At 37.9% G+C, this 20,710-nt stretch overlaps 1 protein-coding gene across 1 annotated transcript; it reads right to left on the reverse strand.

Annotated features, from left to right (window-relative positions):
• Positions 1-1,240: 1,240 nt before the first annotated feature.
• Positions 1,241-16,977, reverse strand: ASIC5 (acid sensing ion channel subunit family member 5). Its single transcript, XM_041395812.1, has 10 exons — positions 16,938-16,977; positions 14,462-14,768; positions 12,325-12,556; positions 11,091-11,210; positions 9,990-10,139; positions 9,264-9,411; positions 7,713-7,769; positions 5,502-5,670; positions 2,071-2,162; positions 1,241-1,440 (listed from the first exon to the last, which is right to left on the reverse strand). Exons 1-10 carry the CDS (start codon positions 16,975-16,977, stop codon positions 1,241-1,243), a joined length of 1,515 nt encoding a protein of 504 aa, XP_041251746.1.
• Positions 16,978-20,710: the final 3,733 nt, after the last annotated feature.

The following is a 20,710-nucleotide window of genomic DNA, read 5'->3' on the forward strand; positions in this document are numbered from 1 at the left end:
AGGCTGGGAGAAGTCTTTGGAGAAATATTGCAGTATGTTTGCTCTGTTTTTTACATTCTTCCTTTTTGTTGGCTAATGCAGAACAACCTTTTTATAGGGCTGCTGAGCCAAATGTGCCTGGGCTTGGTAATGGTGAGGGGGAAAAGTCCCAGCAGAAGTGGAGTGACCAGTAAATGAGATTTGAGAAAAAAGATCTTTGAGATACGCTTAAGGTTAGAGGACAAAAATCAAGGCGTCTCTTTCTAGGTAGCAAAAACATTTCCTGTGTTTCCTGAATTGCAAATCCTAGGGCTTATGCTGAAGGGAAGCTGTTGCCAATGATGGCCAAATGGTAGCATTTTCATTACTATATATCTGACCTTAAGGACTTGGCTCTTCAGTAAATACGCTTATTACTTTATTTAATCACTGCAGTCTTCTTAAAAAAACCTAAGACTAAACCATTACTGCTCTCTAAGCCCAAACAGATTCAGGAAACCACAGAAGCTTTTCTGAGCACTGAAATAATGTTCAGGAAGCCTGAATCAGTACCAAAGCCACAAAACGCTTACACTGACTCATATTTGGTAAGACTTAGATGAAGCCTTCATTGTCATCTTTCATGACATTAAACACTGAACTTGACCCATGTTTGCCCACTTGCCATCCACTTGCATGCCCTGTGGTTCTCTATAGTAGCTGGCAGACTGATGAGATTTTTTTGATGTGTTTCAGACAGATAGTACTGTAAATTTTATTGCTATTAGGCACATTCCTAATTGTTCTAGGTGATGTTACCATATTCTTCTGGAATATGGTACAACGATAACCTACTAGAAGAGTTGTTAATAAGGAACCAGCATTTTAAGAATAGCAATGCTCCATATTTATGGTAGTCAATAAATTTCTGTGAGATAATTTGGCATGTGTATTTTTTCTCATCACTCAAAACACAGAAGATAAAATCTGGGTTATGAATGCTAAATTGTATCATATGTCGGCATCACTTGCTATGCTATTTAAAAAAAATAATTTATTAAAATAAAAGTTAAAGATCACATTTTTCTTTATATGAGAAGGAAAGTGAGAGTTTGTGAAAGGCACTCTTTAAAGTTATTTAGCACAGTTAAATCATTTTAGGGAATAATAGGGACAATAAGGACAGCAGAGAAGGGAGCAGTGTAAAATATTCCAGTACCCTTTGTATCTTAAAAAGAAAGGGAATTTGCAAAACCAATTAGTTCTGGCCTTCCACAAGCCATTAGCATTCTTGTATTCCCCTCTTTTCTCCCTTATGTGTTGGTTGGTTCTGGGATGGATTGTTCCATTGAGGCATTTCAGGAGCTTTCAAAAGAAGAAAGATGCACATCCAGCAGAAGTTAGTAAAAATATACTCTAGCAGTTCTATGATTGTAATCATACTGGCACCACAAAACAATCCAAGCTGGCCACCTACATCGGCTGTAATAGAAGGAAATAAACACGTGTCATACAAAGCATCTGGTTTAGTCTAGCAAGCAAACAAAACCCTGCCAGGCTCAAGTGTTACATAAATTCAATATACATAATCCATCACTTTAGGAAAACAGAATATTCTTAAGAAAGTTTACTGAAGACTAATGTGTTTTTGAAAATTCTAAGTAAAGCAAGTACAACACAAGACATCCTACTGTGAAACAGATACTTAAAATATTTACTACTTCTATGTCTTTGTAGCTGTTCCCTTCCTTCTCATTCCCATGTTCTTACTCTCCTCTCAAAATCCCCAAAATGTCACTGTTCTTACAGTCCAGTCTGTGACAGAGCCATAAACTAGTGCCAGACTTAATTCTTTCTCTCAGCTGCTGTCCATAGCATGGCTTCTTTAAAGGAATTACAGGAGACCGCATCAAAAATTACCACAAGACAGACATGATTATTACTATTATATATAAAAATCGTGGCTTCTTGTTCAGAAGCCCACACATAGTTTTTTATTCAGGAGGTGAGAGAATTAAAAAAAGTTTGGTTTTTTTTTTGTCTCGTGGGTTTTCAAAATTACTCTTTTTAGATTAATTATTAACCAATAATATATATTAAGCATTCACTTACCAAGCAACTCAGAGATAGTCAAAGCCTTCTGCTGCTGTGTTATTTTGTAGCTCAGATCGTGATATTTAATCTCAATACGCACCAGGTTTTGCCTAATGACAAATACATAGAGTTTACTTGAGACAGTCAGGAGTGCTGCTCATTTTTACCAACATCTGTCAGCATGGTCTGAGTTCAGGGAGAGGGATGGTGTCTTTAACAAAAAGTTAGATGAGTTTTATCAAAATCAGTTACACGAGAGAAGGAGAAAACCCTAAATCCAAATAACAACAGCAGTTTAGCAGGAGTAGATTTTCCCTCTGTGTTGAAAAGGTAGCTCTAGATATGTACTGTGGGGTAGACTCATATTTTTTAAGGATCACTGAGAAAAACTTGAATGGAAATGTCAAGTAAAGTGTAGCCTACCACTCTTGCAAGTGGATTACATGCTGCTGCATATTTAATTGTGCTTATTTCAATTGGCATGTTTGTGCAGAGCAGTGCTTGTCCTAAACTTGGATGTTCAGTTCTACCCTCTGCTAGTAGCTTCACTTATCTAATTATATTCTTGCCTGCTGCAAAAGTGGAAGAGTAGGTAAATCTCAGCTAGAGCAAGACCTGTGTGATGACTGAGTGAAGAGCTCCTCTTTATGGTATCTCTTGTCTACAGAAAGACTCTGCCTAAGTCTTAAATGGAATATAAAAATAATGGGTTTGGAAGAAAACCAACGCAAAAGCTGACTGCACAGATAATGTCAGTGGCTCAATGTCCAAGTATTTTGACCAGAGCTGTTTAACACCTTTTTAGTGACATGGAAAGTGGTACTGAGGGCTCATTCAGCAAGTTTGTCCTGACACCAAGCTGTGTGGTGTGACTGACATGCTGGAGGGAAGGGATGCCATCCCAGGACCTGAGACCTGGACAGGCTTGAGAGGGGAGCCTGTGCAAACCTCACATAGTTCAGTGAGGCCAGCTGCTAAGTACTGAACCCGGGTCAGGGCAAGCACAAGCGGAGGTTGAACAGAGAATAGAATGAGAGCAGCCCTAAGTGGAGGGACTTGGGGTGTTCATTGAGGAGAAGCTCAACACAAACCAGAAATATGCACTCGCAGCCCTTAGAGTCAGCTTGGACTGCATGGAAAGAAGAGTGACCAGAATATGGAGGGAAGGTCCGCAAGAGTGAAGTAGAGGGGCAGAATGGAACACCTGGAGTGTTTTGTCCGGTTCTGGGGCTCCCATCATAAAAAGAGAGAGTCCAGAGAGGCCATGAAGATGATCAGAGGGCTGGAGCACCTCACCTCTGAGGACAGGCTGAGAGACTTGTGGCTGTTCAGCCTGGAAAAGAGAGCCCTCTGGAGAGAAATTACAGCAGCCTTCCAGTACCTGAAGGGGGCTCACAAAAAACATAGAATGGGACTTTTTACAAGGACATGTAGGGACAGGACAAGCGGAATGGCTTTAAACCGAAACAGGGTAGGTTTAGATTAGATATTGGGAAAGAAGTCTTTACTGTGAGGGTGATGAGGCGCTAGAACAGGTTGCCCAGAGAAGCTGTGGATAACCCATCCCTGGCAGTGTTCAAGGCCACGTTGGATGGGGCTTTGAGCAACCTGATGTAGAGGGTGGTATCCCTGTCCACACGGGTTGGAACCATCCAGGGATTGGATGATCATTAAGGTCCCTTCCAATCCAAACCCTCCTATGATTCCTTGGAAGTGTTAACAGCTACAGGTTTTTGCTTTGATAGTGACAATGAGCTCATTAACAATATTCATGAAAATAAGTACCTATACAAAATCATCACTTCTATCTCTTTGGTGAAAATTCTAAAGTTCAGGTAGCGCTAATGTGTAAAAATAATCTTATTCTACTAAATTCTGTTAGAGTCTGCCCTTGTAATGGATTTGCTGGCAGAATTATCCAATAAATATTTAACTTTTTCCTCATAACATCTTCAGAAATAATTACATCTCTATGTTTTATAGTCTGAAATGTGTACTCATTAATGTGTTGGCAGGATTCCTATTGGTTAAGGCCTGGTAACAGGGGAATTTCTTGTATGTTCCCTTGTGTAATTGAATAATTACTGAGTTGTGCATGATGTTTGCAGACAATAAAATAATCAACAAAGATAAAATGTCCCGAAGGGATTAATATTGTTTGTATATAACAGGTTTAATTTTCATAATGTTCATTTGGAACAGACTTTTTAATAGGGCCTGTAGATACAGGACAAGAGGTAATGGTTGTAAACTCAGGGTAGATTCAGACTAGGTGCAAGGAAGGCATTTTTCACAAGTGTGGTGAAACACTGGAACAGGTTGCCCCGAGAGGTGGTGAATAGACCATGCCTGGAAACATTCAAGGTCAGGTTGGACTGGGCTCTGGGCAACGTGATGTAGATGATGATGTCCCTGCTCATTGCAGGGGAATTGGACTAGTTGACCATTAAAGGTCCCATCCAACCCAACCATTTTATGATTTGTGTAGCTCCTGTGCATGTATAAACATGTGCCAGCATTTGCAGACTGATGGCTTCAAAAGTGAGAAAACCAAAGTCACTGAGACAATGAAACTCATAGATACTTCATGAATCCAATGTTCTACAGCTGTCTATAAACATACTTTACTATGAGTTCATGTAGCACCTGCCTTAATACTTATTTGCACTACTGACATCTCTGGCTATGAGAAAGAGGCAATTCAGTGGATGAAACTGTATCAAATTTTCTACCTCCTTTTTCTGAGTGGTACTTTCAATCACACACAACCATCCTGTTTCTCTCTTCTGCTACCTCTTGAGAATTGATGCAGTACCAAAGATCTTCTAAATAACTTTTATAATATAGTGTTAGGGAATTCTACTAAAAACAGAAAATATTATTAAATCCTTCTCATTGCTGCTACAGTAAAACCCAGGTCTTCAGTATTTACAAAACTTCCTTTGGGAATAAGCTAAAAGGAGAAAAACTTTATACAGCATCTATTTGTGTTTTTTCATTGCCTTAATTTGTGGAAGTGTAAAGATTGGTTTTCTCTACTGATTCAATTGTGAATGGGTTTGATAACCCCGCTTTTTTTATTCCTAATTGAAACAGTGATCAGAAAACTTTGTCATCAGAGATTAGTGAGAGAGAAGGTAATTGAGAATATTACTTTGTAATTGCATTATCTATTCTTTGTTATCCAGTCTTTGGTGTATCTAAGTACATCATATACATTTATATGTATATGTACCTGTGTGTATAATACAAACATACATCAATATAGATATGAATTTGTATAAATCTTAACCAGTTTTGTCCAAAAGATTATTTTATCTCACAGGCAATGTTATTAATACCACACGAAAGAATATCTTTTTAAGCTCAGATTTTCATCATATACTCTGCTAACATGGGTAAAAGGAATCTATAATTTCTTTGTTAGACAAGGTGTTAAGCAAGATTACCTGATGTATTCTGAGCTTTTCTTCAGTTTTGTAGAAAAATATTTTATGGCTTTTTCTCCTCCAAAGTTTGAATAGGTGACAGTGGTAGGATAATCTGTTTCTTCACATGGGACAGGGCAAGTGGAATTGTGTGTTCCTACTGTACATAATCCTTTTATCTCTATATCATCTGAAATTTCAGAAGAAATAATTTTATATCATATGTTTTAAAAAGCAAACAGTTTAAAAACTTTAAAAAAATACTTACTAAATTACTTTTAATTGGCTTTGATAATGTGTGGATTAATTATCCCAGGAAAAATGGGTACTTACCGGTGTTGAAGGATCAAATAAGTATTTGCAACTCTCATTTGGGAAACTGCTGCACAAAAACGAGAGTTGAGATATTTTTCTCATTTTTTCCAAAGAAATACAGCACCTCCAAGTCTTTCTGCCTTCACTGGGGCTTTATGTGCTTATTATTTCTCACCCGCAGTTAAACAAAAAAGACAACAGAAGATTTTCCATGTTCTGTGCTAGCTTTTTAATTAAATATTTAGGTATATATCCTTGGTCTTGATGCCTTAGTGCCTACCCAGCTCTTTTCAGTGCACAGAAACACTTCCAGAGCAATTCCATCTGTAGTTTGCTACCATCTGATAACTATGAAAACCTTGGTAAGCTAAGTTCACTTTACCTTAACCCCTGCCTGCCCTTTCATAATTGGGCTCAAGACAGCTAAGAAGGCTTAGGGAAAGCTTTGTCTCTTCAAATACTGAAGAGATGTCATGAAATTCTGCAGGTCTGGCTGCCATGAAACTGGGGAGCCATTCATTTTAACAAGGAATTACAGAAAGGATTATAGAAAATAATCATTACAGAAATCTGGCAAAGCGAGAGAAAAACAATGTGGATTAAAAATTGTAAGGCATAAATGTTTCCTAAATCATAAGCCATTACTGTGAGATGAGTACTGTGATCTCCTGCTTGTGATGCTCTATTTGTCCTGTTTGTGGGGTGGCAGAGGCTGTGTCTGTTCACTCTGCTTGTGGGCTTCTCACTTTTGCAAAGTGCAGAGAAGGAGATATCTCAGCTTGTTAGCCAATGATTTGAAATACTCTCTAGGGATGTTGGGATTGTGGATTTTATTCTGGAGAGGCAGCCTTTATTGCTCCTAAAAATAGTGTTCTTAGTGGGTCCTGCAAATACTGATAAGTGTGCTGTCACTTGAGATTTTGTTGCCATATGTCTCCAACACTGTCAAAGGAGAGTCAGCTCCTAAAATGAGATCTCAGGGACCATATATCTACAAACCTTCTGGGATCCAGCTCTGAATCCTGTTCATCCTTCAGAGGAATTTGGGGTCATTTTTGCTTATTGCTCTGTGGTTTCTTTGACATTTAGTCACTGAATATCTATTAAGTAAAATAATATGCATCTTCCCTCATGACAGGCTTTTAAGGATCATGGTTATATAAGAATGTGAATTTAGTGGAATCCATTTTAAAATAGCTTACAGGGAAAAAAAAAAAAAAAGGAATTGTTCACAGTAGTAGATCTGGCCTGAATGTTTCACACACCTTATCAAAACAGTCCCCCGCACCAACTTCTGAGTCTACTAATCACTCGGAGAGAGTCACATTGCACAATAGAAACCAAACCAATTTAAAAAGAAAGCTTTCTGAAGTTCAGGAAAAGTTACTTCTCAGATTACCATTTTGAGTATTTTCCAGTCTGTTGCAGTGACTTACAAATTTCATACCCACTGTGCATAGATTATTTGTTTCTGGAAAAGAATTGCATTTCAAGCGCTTTCAAAATTTATAATTTACTTGTAAATTTATAAAACCTTAAAGCCAGTGATTTATGTTTTACCTGTTAACAAACCTGTTATTACTGGACTGTTCATTCTTCTTGCACAAAGAACACAACATTGCATCTAGAAGGTTACCCTGAAGATGTGAAAATGCTAGCCAGAGGCTGGTAATTGAAAACAGATTAGTTGTGTATATATATATATATACACACACAAACACTTTTTTTTTTGGAGTATTGTTTTGTGTGGTTTGTTTGTTTTTTAATGGGCATACATTTCATGCTCTGTCTGGTCTCTGTTTTCAGAATATTAAATGAACTTGGATGTACTCCATTTCAGATTACTTTCAGTATTTGGGTTTAATTGATAGATATTGTCTACTATTTGGAGATCATGAATATGAAGTTATTACTTACAGACTGCAGGATAAACACATTTGTAAAACTTCAGCAAGTCACATTCTGTTCCATTTCCTAAAAATAAATAAAAACATTTAGGAACCTCAATTAACCATCTAACCCTTAGCTCTATTTGTACTAAACTGAAATGTAATGTCATCAAAGCCTGCTCACCGCTTCATGTTAATGATTACACAACTGAGAAATCAATTCAGGTGGGCACAGTGCAGTTGCCAACACCAGGAGGGGTACAGGCTGAAGAGAGACAACAGACCAAGCCAGGAGGTTGCTGCTGGAGCAAACACCTTCATTATGTGTACCAGCCTGAACAGCTTTTAAGCTTAAGAGTGGCACACTCTTTGTGTTAGCATGCTAAAGACAGGAATTTCTGCTTTTCCTAGTGGAAATGAACAAAAACCTCCAAAGTAAGATAGATATGAGATTACATCCCATGTGTTTCTGCAGAAATTTTGAACTCCATGCAGGAGTTTTTTGGAGATCCAGGGGATAAGATAGTATGCTGAGCTAGAGCAAAATTTTCAGTTGGCCTCAGTTTCACCCCATTTTAAATTTTTTTTCCATCACACGGAAATGTTGTGTAGCAGTTTAGCACACAGCTCCAGAAGCCATTGCTCTCCTTTATCTAACTGTCCTTGTATAAAGCTGTCACCCCAGGCATGGGAGACCCAGACTTAGGTGTCTTGGCAACCCCTTTTCCATGAGAGTTTGCAGAAGACTGCCAACCTCCTTTCCCAAGGGTTCTCAAACTAGCAGGCTAGAGATTACACATTAATGGGTCCACTTTAGTAAGGGTATTCTGCCTTGCTTGAACATATTTAAAAAATACAATGAGTCAGTACAGGCATTCTTCTGGCTTTTCTTGTGATCTAGTGGCTTTCTTGCCCACCGGTTGTGAAAAGAGGTGCAAGAACAGAGATCTGGGTTCCGGGGTTGCTTTAGGTGACAGTATTGTCATTCATGCTGAAAAGGTGTGAGACCTCAGTGTTACTGCTTGACATTTCTAGAGTAATTAAGAAGCCTGGATACTTTAGGGGAGTATTACAGCATGCACCTGGTGCTCCACATTTGAAGCTGATTAGAAGGCTTCATACAGCATTTTTGGCTTTTATAGAGGCTTTGCTGCTGCCAGGCTCCTTCTGTGGCTCATGTAGGAGTCCTGAGATTCTGTCTTCAAGCAAGCTCTTCTGCTGTAGCTGCTGAGCACCTGCCTGCAAAGTAAGCTGCCTGGATTATGTGTGAAAATGTATGCCTTCTCATGGATTTAGTTCCAGCTCTTTAGGAAGTCAGGTTGAAGACTACAGACCTGTCTCACACTCCTGAGGCATAATTGTTGCTTTCTATTTTTTGGACTGTATCCTAAGAAAAGGCAATGATCCAGACGCTAGGTCTAGGCTTGACCAAATATCTTGCTTGTTTCCTTGGAATTTTAATTAATATCAACTGGAGATTTCCCTCAAATATATGCTCTATCTCCTTGGCTGTTCAGTAACATGTGAGGTCTCCAGGAAGATGATCAGTGTGTGGTATGATGATACTCCTGAGAAATACCTGGAAGAATGAATGGCAAACAGCCACACCAGTCCTGTATGTAGCGGGCTTTGCATTCCAGCAAACATCCATTAGTACTATAAATCTTGTGGTACTGAAGCTTTATATCAGGCTTGCACTCTCCCCATGGGTATTCTTGGATAATTGACTGTAGGGTAATAATAACAAAAGATACAGGTTTTTTGGGTCTGCTTTAAACATTGGTATTGCTTTTCCACATTTTGAAGTGCTGCAGGAAGCCTGTTGAAGACATAAGCTGTAACATTGTGATTTAATTAGAGGCAATTACAGTTCATACTCTTGGGATTAAAAGTTCATCTCCCCTCTTTCAAAGCAAAAGTAGGGCCTGATTAGACAGCTTAGTGTAAAATGGTACTCCACTCTACTTGAATTCCACTAGGAATGTGAGACCCCCCTTAATGTAACAGAATGTATTAGGGAAATTTTGTGGTGTCTTTTTATCATTATCTATCAATGATGTTGTAAAGTTACAGGAAATAAAGGCTGACTTTGATAGAAGCAATTGATAGAGAAATTAGGAAAACCAGTGATATTCTCCCAAAGAGCAGTAATTTCATTTATGTCTGGAGGGAATGTTATCTTTTGGAGTCACTAAGTCATAATAAGTATTTTACATTACACAATGGCTGATTCATTGTTAGTGCTTCAGAAGAGAACTGGAGACAGTAAAAGCCACTACTAGCAGTCCATGGGCAAAGCCCTTACCTTCAGCTGGCGGATGGCGACCTGTGCGTGCGTCCCCACTGGTGTCAGTAAACCTAAACCATCAAAGCGTGGAAGCTCTTGGGGTGAATGGATAACGAAAGTTATTCCAGCATCAGTATAACCAAGAGTAGGTTCGTCAGTGAATTTGTCCTGATACAAAAAGAATTGTTTAAAGTAGTTTTGGCTTTGCTTGCCATCTGAACTTTTAGCTATATTTATTGTGGTACTATGCTCTTTAGTAGCATTTTTGGCAACTTACAGGAAAGTATAAAAGCAAACTGACTTGAATTTCCTTTGTTCATTAGCTCTGTGGGTTTCCTTCCAGTTGCTATAAGCTTTTAACTTTTCTATTCCTTTTGTCATCCCCCAATTTTAAACATAAGAAGTCATAGATGAACATTACTTATAACTTGGAGATTTATTCCTTTTACTTGCAACTACCCATCACATTTCACTAAACTTTCCATTATTCTCTTCAGAACCTTTCACTCCTGACTCATAATTCCTAGAGAACAAAAGCCAATGTCTAAGTAATTTATCAATCTGTTAGTTTTCTTCCCTGTTCTCACAAGGTGATATTCCCTGTACTCTGCTTTTTTGTTGGTCAAAGACAATTCTAATGTCAGAAACAATTTACAGTGCAAAGGTTTTGGATGGCATTGAGCTGCTGCAGCTGCTGTAACTAAAATTTGGTGCTACTTAGAAACTGGCACCAGGTGACCTTGCCTTCTAGGTCTTTGTTTAAGATGAAGAGCTTGTATAAAATTAAATCACTCTTCTGATGACATGTTTCAGTTCTGGGTGAACAGTGCGTGTGTATGCTCACTCACAGCCTTCTTCCCCTCAGCTGGGGACAGAGTCACTAATAATTTTGTCTTTTTAAATATCTGTTTGGGTCTTTCCTTCAAAATACCCTCTCACTTGGAAATAGTCTTGGTTTTGAATTTTGTGCATGAAATTCTGGAGGCCTGTGTAAATCCAATAAAACAAAAATACCAAAAAAAAAAAAAAAAAACCACAACAAAAAAAAAAAAAAAAACCCCCCCCTAATTTATAAGTTAGTACATGATTCATTGCTTATAATCCTTAGGATAACTGTACCTGCTGGACATCAAAAAGCAAATGTAAGCCTCTTCCAGACAAACTCACTCTTCTTGCTGAAAGATCATTGTGATTAAAAGTAAAGCAGTTTCCATATTCAGTGAAAACATGTTCAAAATCCTTCAATAAAGGAAAATAGGGAAGAGTGAAATGAAAGAAAGAACACTTGCAGTTTCCTTAGTTAATTACAATGCAAGAAAGGGGCTACTGGGGTTGGTGTTGGGTTATTTTGTTTTATTTTTTCCTCCAAAGTGCTATTACAATGAGAAAAGTGGTTTTTAATGAAATATTTGAAAGTATTTCAGCCCTTTCTATAGAAAATGAAGTTTAAAGGAGAAATTTCACATTGTTTGTTAATACTTGAGTTGCTCAGAATAATTTAATGAGCTCCTGTGTTATTTCTATACCTGTTGCATTATATAGAAATTATATATTCAAAAATAACTTTTATTTTTTGCCCATTAGCTGTTAGTGAAGACTGTTTCAAAACTGTCATGTTATATATGAAAGTGCAATATTTGCATTTTTTCCTGAAACCATCTTGTAATTTAATATGACTGCATCTCATTTCTTTAGTTTTAGTTCTTAGCACTAGTGTCTTCCAGTTAAGAGAAGTCTCTAATGCCTAATTTTAGAAACTACAGCAAATCTAAAGGTTACATTAAACTGAAAGGGTATAGACCTGTCTTCTTTGTTCACATTTTCTGTCTAAGTTGGGAATTCCTTTACAGAAGAATTGGCATTAAAATGGAATGATCATATTTTTTGGCTGCTGTCTCAAATTCCCAAAGATGGGCTATTTTGTTTTCAATATTTAAAATTCCTGTTACCCTGGCTGTCTATATTCTTAACCTCAAGAACAAAACCACAGAATCATGTCATGCATGAAAACTTGGTACAAACTGTCCTTCATTATAGGCCACTGATGGAAAAGGTTGTTAGATACAGCCTGGAGGTACGACAGCTTTCAAAGGCTGCTCTCTGTGCAGAAGTGGCACAGAGAGCAATTTAAACTGAAATCCATCCCATCTTCCAGCTCAGAGAGTCCAGCAGGCTGCCTCTGTAGTCAGTGGGAGAATTGAGACCCTCAGGGTAATTTCAAGCAGGACTTTTCTTCTCTATTTTCTGACTGTAAAAGAGCATAGGGGAGCAGCTGGCAAAGCTAGATGTCTTAAGTTAAGAATATATCCCCTTCTTCTCTGTGCTATTGTTTTAATAAAATAAGCATATTTACCTGTGGGTAACATGGCTTTCCAAAAAAATCACATTCTAGCAATGTGCTGCTGTTCAGATAAAAACCATTTTTCCTTGTAAAGTCTTTGATGCTGAAGTTCTGGTTCCCAAGAAGGAAATCATTTAACTCCTGGGAATATTTGTCTTCCATAGCAAATTTTTGGAGAATTGCAGATACAATGTTCCAAATTAAAAAAATTACTTTCAGGTTGCTCACAGCATGAGCTTGAAACCTGTCAGTGAGAAGGAGAAAGAATTGCTTGGGATTCTGTAGTTATAGGACTGATCTCAAGGCTGCTTTTGACAAAACTGTGACACAATTTGCTGTCTGCTCACAAACTATAACTGATTCTTGCCCAACAAGTTGCAGTTTGATCCCTACAACATGAATAAACAATATTTTTAGAGATAGATAGAGTCCCTATCTCTAGGATTATATCTTCCACATCTGGAAACAGCAAATAGACACCTTCCCGTGGCTATTCTGGTCAGTCATACAGGAAACATTTCTGTTGTGTGTGGTTGTTTATTAAGCATTAAAAACTAAATCCCCTGAGTAGGTGAACCATTCACATAAACCAACAACAAGATTATTAGAACTGATGACAAGCTGAACAATTGTGTTTACATGTGGGAAACTATCTGAGAGGAACTGTCTCCTTTAAGAAAAAAAAAAAAAAAAAGAAAAAAAAAAGCCAATTTCCTTAATTTAGAAAATTGAATTCTAAGCACATTTGCATAGTCTCATGTGCCTGCTTTACTAAGGCACTGCACTCCACTGTAGACAGTGTACCTTCCCATGAGCTGGTGGCACAGTGGTTAAAATCAAAGGTGACCTTTACTCTTTGAATCTACTTGAAAAGTCTCAAAAATGTGATGAGACTTTGGTGGTGCTTTCCTTATGTACAGCATTGAAGTTCTTTATTGAAATAAAGTAAGGCTTTACAGAAGTTATAAAGTTATTTTTAAAACAGTATTAATGTAACATATTTGTGTAATAGATCTTAATGCCTCAATTTAAGGAAGGCTAGTAGGAACAGCTCTTCACTACGAAATTTGAGTCAAAAAATAAAGACAAAGGAAGTGCTGTGCCTCTTTGTCCTGCTGATGAAAAAAGCCCAGTTAATAAAAACCGGAGGGGAGGATAAGCACAGCATGACTGGCAGATGGATATGGCCGCAAATTGTTGTTTAGATGGAAAAGTGCCGTGCTCAGTAGCTGACTCCTTACAGGGTGCTGCTGCTATAGTTACAAGAGGTGAGGCACGTTTATAACAGCCAGAGGGACTTCTGTCTGCAGTGCATGTCGTGTGCTATAACCCAGGGTAGCTTTATGCAGGAAATAGGGAGGTGGCAGAGGGAAGCAGAATGACTCCAGGTCTTTGAGACTTGGACTTCTGGCTGATTCTGCCAGCAAAAGGTGGAAAATGAGAAAACTTACGAATTTTTGAGGGAAAAAAATGTGGATAAACTTTCTGTGTTTCTAAAACTGTTCCTAAATTATGTTTTTGCTCTAAAAATCAGGCCAAAATTCATTAAATTATTTTGAAGTGGCTGCGCTGAATGTTAGCCACTGTCTTCAAATGTAGAAATCTATAATGAAGTTCTTGTTTAGGCACATGATTTCCAAACAAACCAAATGCTTTCTTCCAGACATCAGCTGGAGTTGTAAAGGCCGAGTACCTCTGAAAAAAGGTATTTTACCTGAGGTGTTTTACGTAAAAAAATCTGTTTTACCTAAGATTTTTACCTTTGCATGAAGCTTCTATTTAAAATCATTTGTTAATCTTGTCTTTTATTTTTAGCTTGGATGTGGCTGATGGCTGTCCCTTAGTTACACTGAAAAGCAACACTCATACGTAGAACACTTACTACCAGAGATTTTCTATTCCAACTTCCGTTGTGAAACTTAAAAACTATGTCATCTGAAGGCAGGGGAAGATTATAAAAGCAACATTCTTTTCTTGATTCTCATATTTTCAACTTCTTTTAAGTATCGTGTGGTGGTGTGGAAGACACGCCCCTCATAGCCATATTTTCCTTGATTTATGTGATTTGTCCAGTCAAGTTGTGGAACCTGACTGCTTTCAGATGAAGATGTGTTGTGTCTCAAGAGCAAACACCAAGCGTAATTTTTACCTGTTCAAGTTGCAGAAGGTCACAGCAGGGAATTTGACTTTTTCCACGTACTGAACCACCACTGTAGTTGTGGTTGGCCAGCTGAAGTAGTAGATGAGGCGACTGCAGATCTGCCAGATGACAATGGCAAGGCAGCCTGCAACTATCAGCAGCCACAGTGCCCTGCGAGACTTGCTCTGCCTGTGGACAATGTTATGCACGCCATGAAATGAAGTGGATGAGGCAAACTCCTCGTGATATTTCCTTCTGTCTTCCAAATCTGGCAGCAGTTTCTTTATTAAACACAATCGTATCTTTCCCAGTATTCCTGAATGTGGAAGAAAGTTAAAATTTAAAAAAAAAAATAGTGTTTAGCCATCACTTAAAAAAAGGAATCCACATAATTCTGATGTAAATTTTCCCTTGAATTGTAAATTATCTCTAAGTTATGAACTTGCTTCTGAGGATGGAAGAGTTGTGTGCTATGAGGTGGGCTCAGTGTTGCCCTGAATATAAAGTATATCTTGCAGTATTTCAAGCCCACAAGTGCATTTAAGCACTTTAATTTAAAAGCATAGTTCCACTTCTGGGGGAAAGATAGGATTTTGACATACCTCAGGGCTCTAAAACCATACATTGCTGTGAAAAGTTAAACATCTCATTTTTACAGTAACAACTCCGTAAGGAACTGGTTCTTCACACATGCTGTGACAAATTAAGTTTAAATGATATGGAATGATATGAAAGGAAATTTCACTCTTTGACTATTAAAATTTTCAAGATAAGAATTGGAAGGTTGCAGGTTCAAAAGAATATCTAATCTCATTTTCTTAGGTTCACCCTTGTCTGATTCCATAACTTTGAAATGGGATGGGTTTAGTTTTCATTTGAATCATGTTTTCTATAAACTGATAATAAAATAAACCAAACCAAACAATTTTTAAAGCTAAGTTTAAGGGCTACACCAATAATGAATGTAGTCAATACCTGGAACTGCAGGAACTTTCCTATGCTTAATGCTGAATAATCTTTTGGACATGGATTTAAATATTATTTTCTCTCCCAAAATATCCAAAGAAGGGAAACTTCATGAGACCTTTTTTGTATCTTCTCAGAATTGGATCACACTTTTTGGTAAGTTCTTCTTTTGTGGATTGCCATCCACTACTTTGTTTTGGCATTAAGTCCATAAGAACAGTAAATCAAAGACAGTTTGTAAAACAGTTTTTAATATCTGAAAATGTATTATGTAGCTCAGTGTTTAACAGCAATTAAATGCTTCCCTTCTGTTTTTATCCAAAAATTAGGTTTAATTGTTTGCATGTGTGGTAGGAAGAGAATATAGCCTTTTCAAGACTAGGTTACTTGAGGCTGTTACAGCTGGGCAAAGGAACAACGGGATGTGAGAGTCATCTGCCAGAGCCACATCAGCCACATGGTGACCACATCAGTACTCTGGGGCGTTTCTTTGGTCCACAGTCTCTGGACCATGATAACAAAATCCCAGCTGGTGCTGGATTTGAAAATGTTTCTGAAGGGAAAGAATTTATTTTATGCTGCTCTTTTAAGGTCTGTGTAAGTACTTTGATCAATGTTATGTAATTTACTATGACCTCGTTTTATCATCAGAGAATTTTCCTCTACAAAACTGTTCAAAAGTTTCTCTCCTAGCTCTAGTGACTGTTGGAGCCCACTGCAAATCTGTTCAGCCATGTGTGGTTTTGTACATCTTGCTGGAATGGAGAAGATTTCTGGTTTTGCTGTAGGCTTCTCTCTCACTAGCACGTGGGCAATGGGACAAGCTCTTTGCATGTTCCCTGAAAAAGAGCAGAGGGAGATGTTCCTAACATGTCTACATCTGCTGCCTGTAGATTCCAACAGGAGATCACAGGCAATTCAGATCCTTTTCTTCAAGACAGTGCTGTGGGTGTTCATTTCTCCTGTATGCACTGTGCTAGGTATGAGAATGACAGCATGTCCCTACTTAGAAGTCCAGTGCCACAAAAACCACTAGTTACCTTAATCGGCAGAGATGTAACTTTGAATCTAAGTAAACAGGAAGCTAAGCTGTATTTCAGCTCTTATGCATAGCTAGTACAGTAAATACTAGTAAGTAAAAATGATGTTTCACCTGAGAAAAACATTAAAATTTTTGGTTTTAATGTATAGGATTATCTAAAAATAGCATGCTGCTGTTTTCATTAGCACTACTTTGTGAATGTCTTAAAGAATCCTTACTCTACTTTCAGATTTCTTTAGAAAATGCTATTTAACAATTCCCTAGTTAAAAATGTATTGCTTTATTCTAAATACACAGAGGGCCAATAGCTAAAGGCTTTTTAAATTTCTTAAATAAGCCTACACATTTTTTTCTACAAGCTTTTTTGAGCTCTCCCTTCTTTGTTCTCCCTTGAAAAGGTACATTATTGCTACTTTTGGACAAGATGACAAATAACAAAGCTCTTGGTAAAGTACTCTAATATACCTAGTTACATACCTTTGGCATCCAATTGAATGAATCTCCTGAGCTGGTCCATGAGGCTGTGCTTATTTCAGTAGGGAAGGGATGGATAAGAAGCTGCCTTACCACTGTGATCACTGCTAGGTAATGGCTTTTATAGAACACTAAGTGGGAGGTGATTCTCAGTGACACCTGGGACTGGGTAATTTACCTGCTGGGGTTGCTATGTTTTGCCTTTTATTAACATTGTCTGCAATGTGAAGAAGATAATTTTGATTACAGGATCAGATGTACACATTTACATACATTTTAGTTACTTATTATGCTAATAGTAGTACAAGTGCATTGTGTATTTCATCACCTTACAAATTTCTTTCATATATTTTCCTTTGGTTTTAGGAAGGCCTATGATCTTTGCTAAAATACTGTGCTGTTCAGAAATGAATAGCTTCTCTTGAAATAAATAAGGAGCCCCTTGCTGGTCTGGAGAACAGTAAATGTCTCTCGCTAGGCTCCTAGCAGGAACAGGATGCAGTTTATCCACACTTTGAATAGCTGTCTTTGTAACAAGCTCCAGATTTCATGTTCTTGTGGACATTTCAGCAAAAATGAGATGTTACTCCTAAGACTTAACCCTGTAGGCAAGGATGAATAACACGCAGGTCAAGGCCTTATGCAAAAGGCTTATGCAGAGGCTGCTTTTTTGCTAATGTGCAAAATTATCTAGTTTGAAATTTATTTCAAGAAAAGAGCTGAACATCTAATAACAGTGAATAAAAATACTAGAAGATTCAAACCTGGGATGTTCTTGATTAACGCTTTAGGAAAAATAAGAAAAGAGCTCCCTCACATTCTCTTTCTGATCACTTTACTTCTTTCCCTCTGTTAGTAATTGTCCCATTGGTCACCTACAGAGTTCTTGGGTTGCCAGGTGCATCAGCTTGGGTCCTTGGTGCCTCACTGCCCGGTTGTTTGCTATTTTCTGGCTGCGTTGTTAACACTACAAGCAACAAGGTAAAGCACTGAACTCCATTTAATTATTCCTGGCTGAAATATTCTGTATTCTACTGCTTGGAATTCCCAGCTCCATTTGTTGCTGTTGCCTCACTGGTGGGATTTTCTGCCAGGGCAAGTTTTGCATGGCACTTGTGTTGACACAAGCAGTTTTTAAAGATGTTTGTAACTCGAGCCCAACTGGTGCTCTGCTGAGCAGTTTCTGAGCCCTGCAGATCCATTGACTCCTATTAATGCAAACCACTGTAATTCACAGAACCCAGACAACACCTCTTGCCTGAGCTGCTTGAGTTCATAAAACAAATTATGTAAATCTTTTATACTGTTATGTGTATAGAATTAAGAAGTACACACTCTAAGTTACTTGGCTCTATATACAGCAAGTGATTCAACTTTTTTTTTTTATTGTGTTGCTGCCTTACAAAGAATTGTTACGCTTATGCAATACTTTAGATGAACAAGGCTTATGTTGTCCCCTTGTGTTTTACATAAGAAATTGATTTTGAAAAATTTCTTTCTTTTACAGTTGTTTTATATTAATTCTTAAGCAAACACTAAGGGGCGAAGACCAACCATCTTATGTTTGTTCATCCTTCCCAAATGGTTTGGACAAACAGGTTCCAGGTTATAGACTGGTCACAGGCAGCTTGCTCTGGCCACTCACTCCTAGCATATGTATCTAGTTATTAAAACCACACATTCCCTAATACTTAATGCAGTAAAGATAGGAAAACAAACTGTTGACTGAGGCGGTCACTGTTTTTTGCATTCACACATAATGCAAATTTTGTACTCAAATTACTTGAAGTCAATCTTAAGTGTTGTTCAGTTCTTATGTTATGGTGCTAAATTAAAAAGTAATGCTGCAGCCAGCATAACTACTTAGTTATTTCCTGAGACAAATAGATAACATGTTTCTGATAAAGTTAATTCTTTATAGCCTAGTTACAGCAAAATGTCTTCTGAGAATTCTTATGGGTTGCTGAGATAAAATGCATGCGTACACAAGTATGTATTTGGTGTATATTTAGCTTTCATTGGACAATATTGTATTTTTTAGGATATATTAAAGTGTTTCTTTCCAATGCCTGTTACATTGCATGACCCTCTATAAGTGCTTTTTTGAGATTAATGCTTCTGATGTTTTGCTTAGCTCTCTCTTTTAACAGAAGCATCTCAAATATTATCTACTTTTAAGACAGAAGCAATGCATTTGCTAATATGGCAGACTTCAAATACTTTTACTCAATTCGTGCAAAAATATTAGCAGAAAAAGGCAAAACAGGAAAAAAACCAATGGAGTGATCACTACCTGGATTCTTATAAAGTATTGTCATTGCCATGCCATGGAATGCTGGTAACTAATAGTATATGCAAGCATCTGTCTTGCTCCTTCCTTTGAGCTTGTGCTGAAAGTGGATTCAGCAATGGGGGGCAGAAGGGGCTGCAGCAGGAGGTGCTCAAGGAGAGTTTGAGGACTCATTGAGTCTCTCTCTACATTGATGAGGAATCAGCTATGACTGGATAAATCATGAGCTCTCATCATTGTTTTCTAATGCCTAAAGATACTAGAATTTCCTTATTTTTTGTTTTCTTATGTCTTTGTTATCCTGCCGTAATTTAAACTGGTTACTCCTTTTCCCATCCTGCGGTGCACTGGAAGTTGCTTATTGCCCTTCCTTTTGAAAGGAAATTATTTCTCACTTTTCCATCCACAATCTTCTCCTAGTTATACAGGTCAATTTTTTCCATCTTTCTTAAGGGGCCATATTTTCTACATCATATATTCATTGTTCTTGCCATCCTCTTCTGAACCCTTTCCACATTGTCTTCATCTGTCTTGAAGAGTGGTGCCCAGGACATAATATAACAGATAAAGTCTTTCTGATGTTGGATAGAAATGAGGGGTTCCATGCCATGTAGAAGGTTGCTATTTAATAATTCCAGTATAAGGTTTTCACTAAAGAACTTCTTATTTGTAAGTTTGGTTATCATGGCTGAAGTTCAAAAGTATTGCTCTTTGCATCACAGAAGCTGCACATTATTCATTTCAGTGCATTAAGGTAATTCTGAATTCCAGCTCCTACCTGCCAGCATGCAATATAGGCTTTCCAGGCTGTTCTTATTAGTCAGTTTAAGAAGAGCACAACCTATTCCATCACCCCATCAGTTAATGATATTGCTGAATAGGATGAGATGAGCACATTTTTGTCAACGTTTGTCCTAAACCAGCCCTTTGCACTTGCCAGAGAGCTGTACCGTGGAGTAAACAGCAACACGAGCTGAGCCACGTGGAGGCATGGGAGTAGCTTATGGTTCCAGGTTTGTGCTTCACTGGACCTGACAGGTAACCAGGATTGGGGTGTTCAGGAGGGGAAAAACAGCCTAAAGAATGATATACTTTATATACTAAAGCACTGCACTCTGCAATGTGTGCCTGCAAGGCATTAGTAGAGGATAGGTCTGCCTTGGGACAACACTGTGGAATGTGTTCAAGATATTTTATTTCTCCTAAGTTTACAGTTTCAGCTGGCACTGATCCACTTACATTGATGAAAGCAGGGTGTTTGGGCAATAGAAGTGAAAGAACATTTTTTCCATACATGGGGAATAATTATCAGTCAAGAATTATCAGCACGTGAAAGAAATACTGCTGCATTCTGCTGAGCCACAAATGAGAGATGATGGGGGGAAGGTTGTGCTGGGATGTGTGAAACATAAATGTAAGTTAAAGGTATTCTGGGAAGTGATGACACAGTTCTTTGTGTTTAAGAATTTGAACAAATGCAGTATTT

Source organism: Onychostruthus taczanowskii, unplaced genomic scaffold, assembly GCF_017590055.1.
Source record: "Onychostruthus taczanowskii isolate IOZ18803 unplaced genomic scaffold, ASM1759005v1 scaffold12, whole genome shotgun sequence".
Taxonomy (NCBI): domain Eukaryota; kingdom Metazoa; phylum Chordata; class Aves; order Passeriformes; family Passeridae; genus Onychostruthus; species Onychostruthus taczanowskii.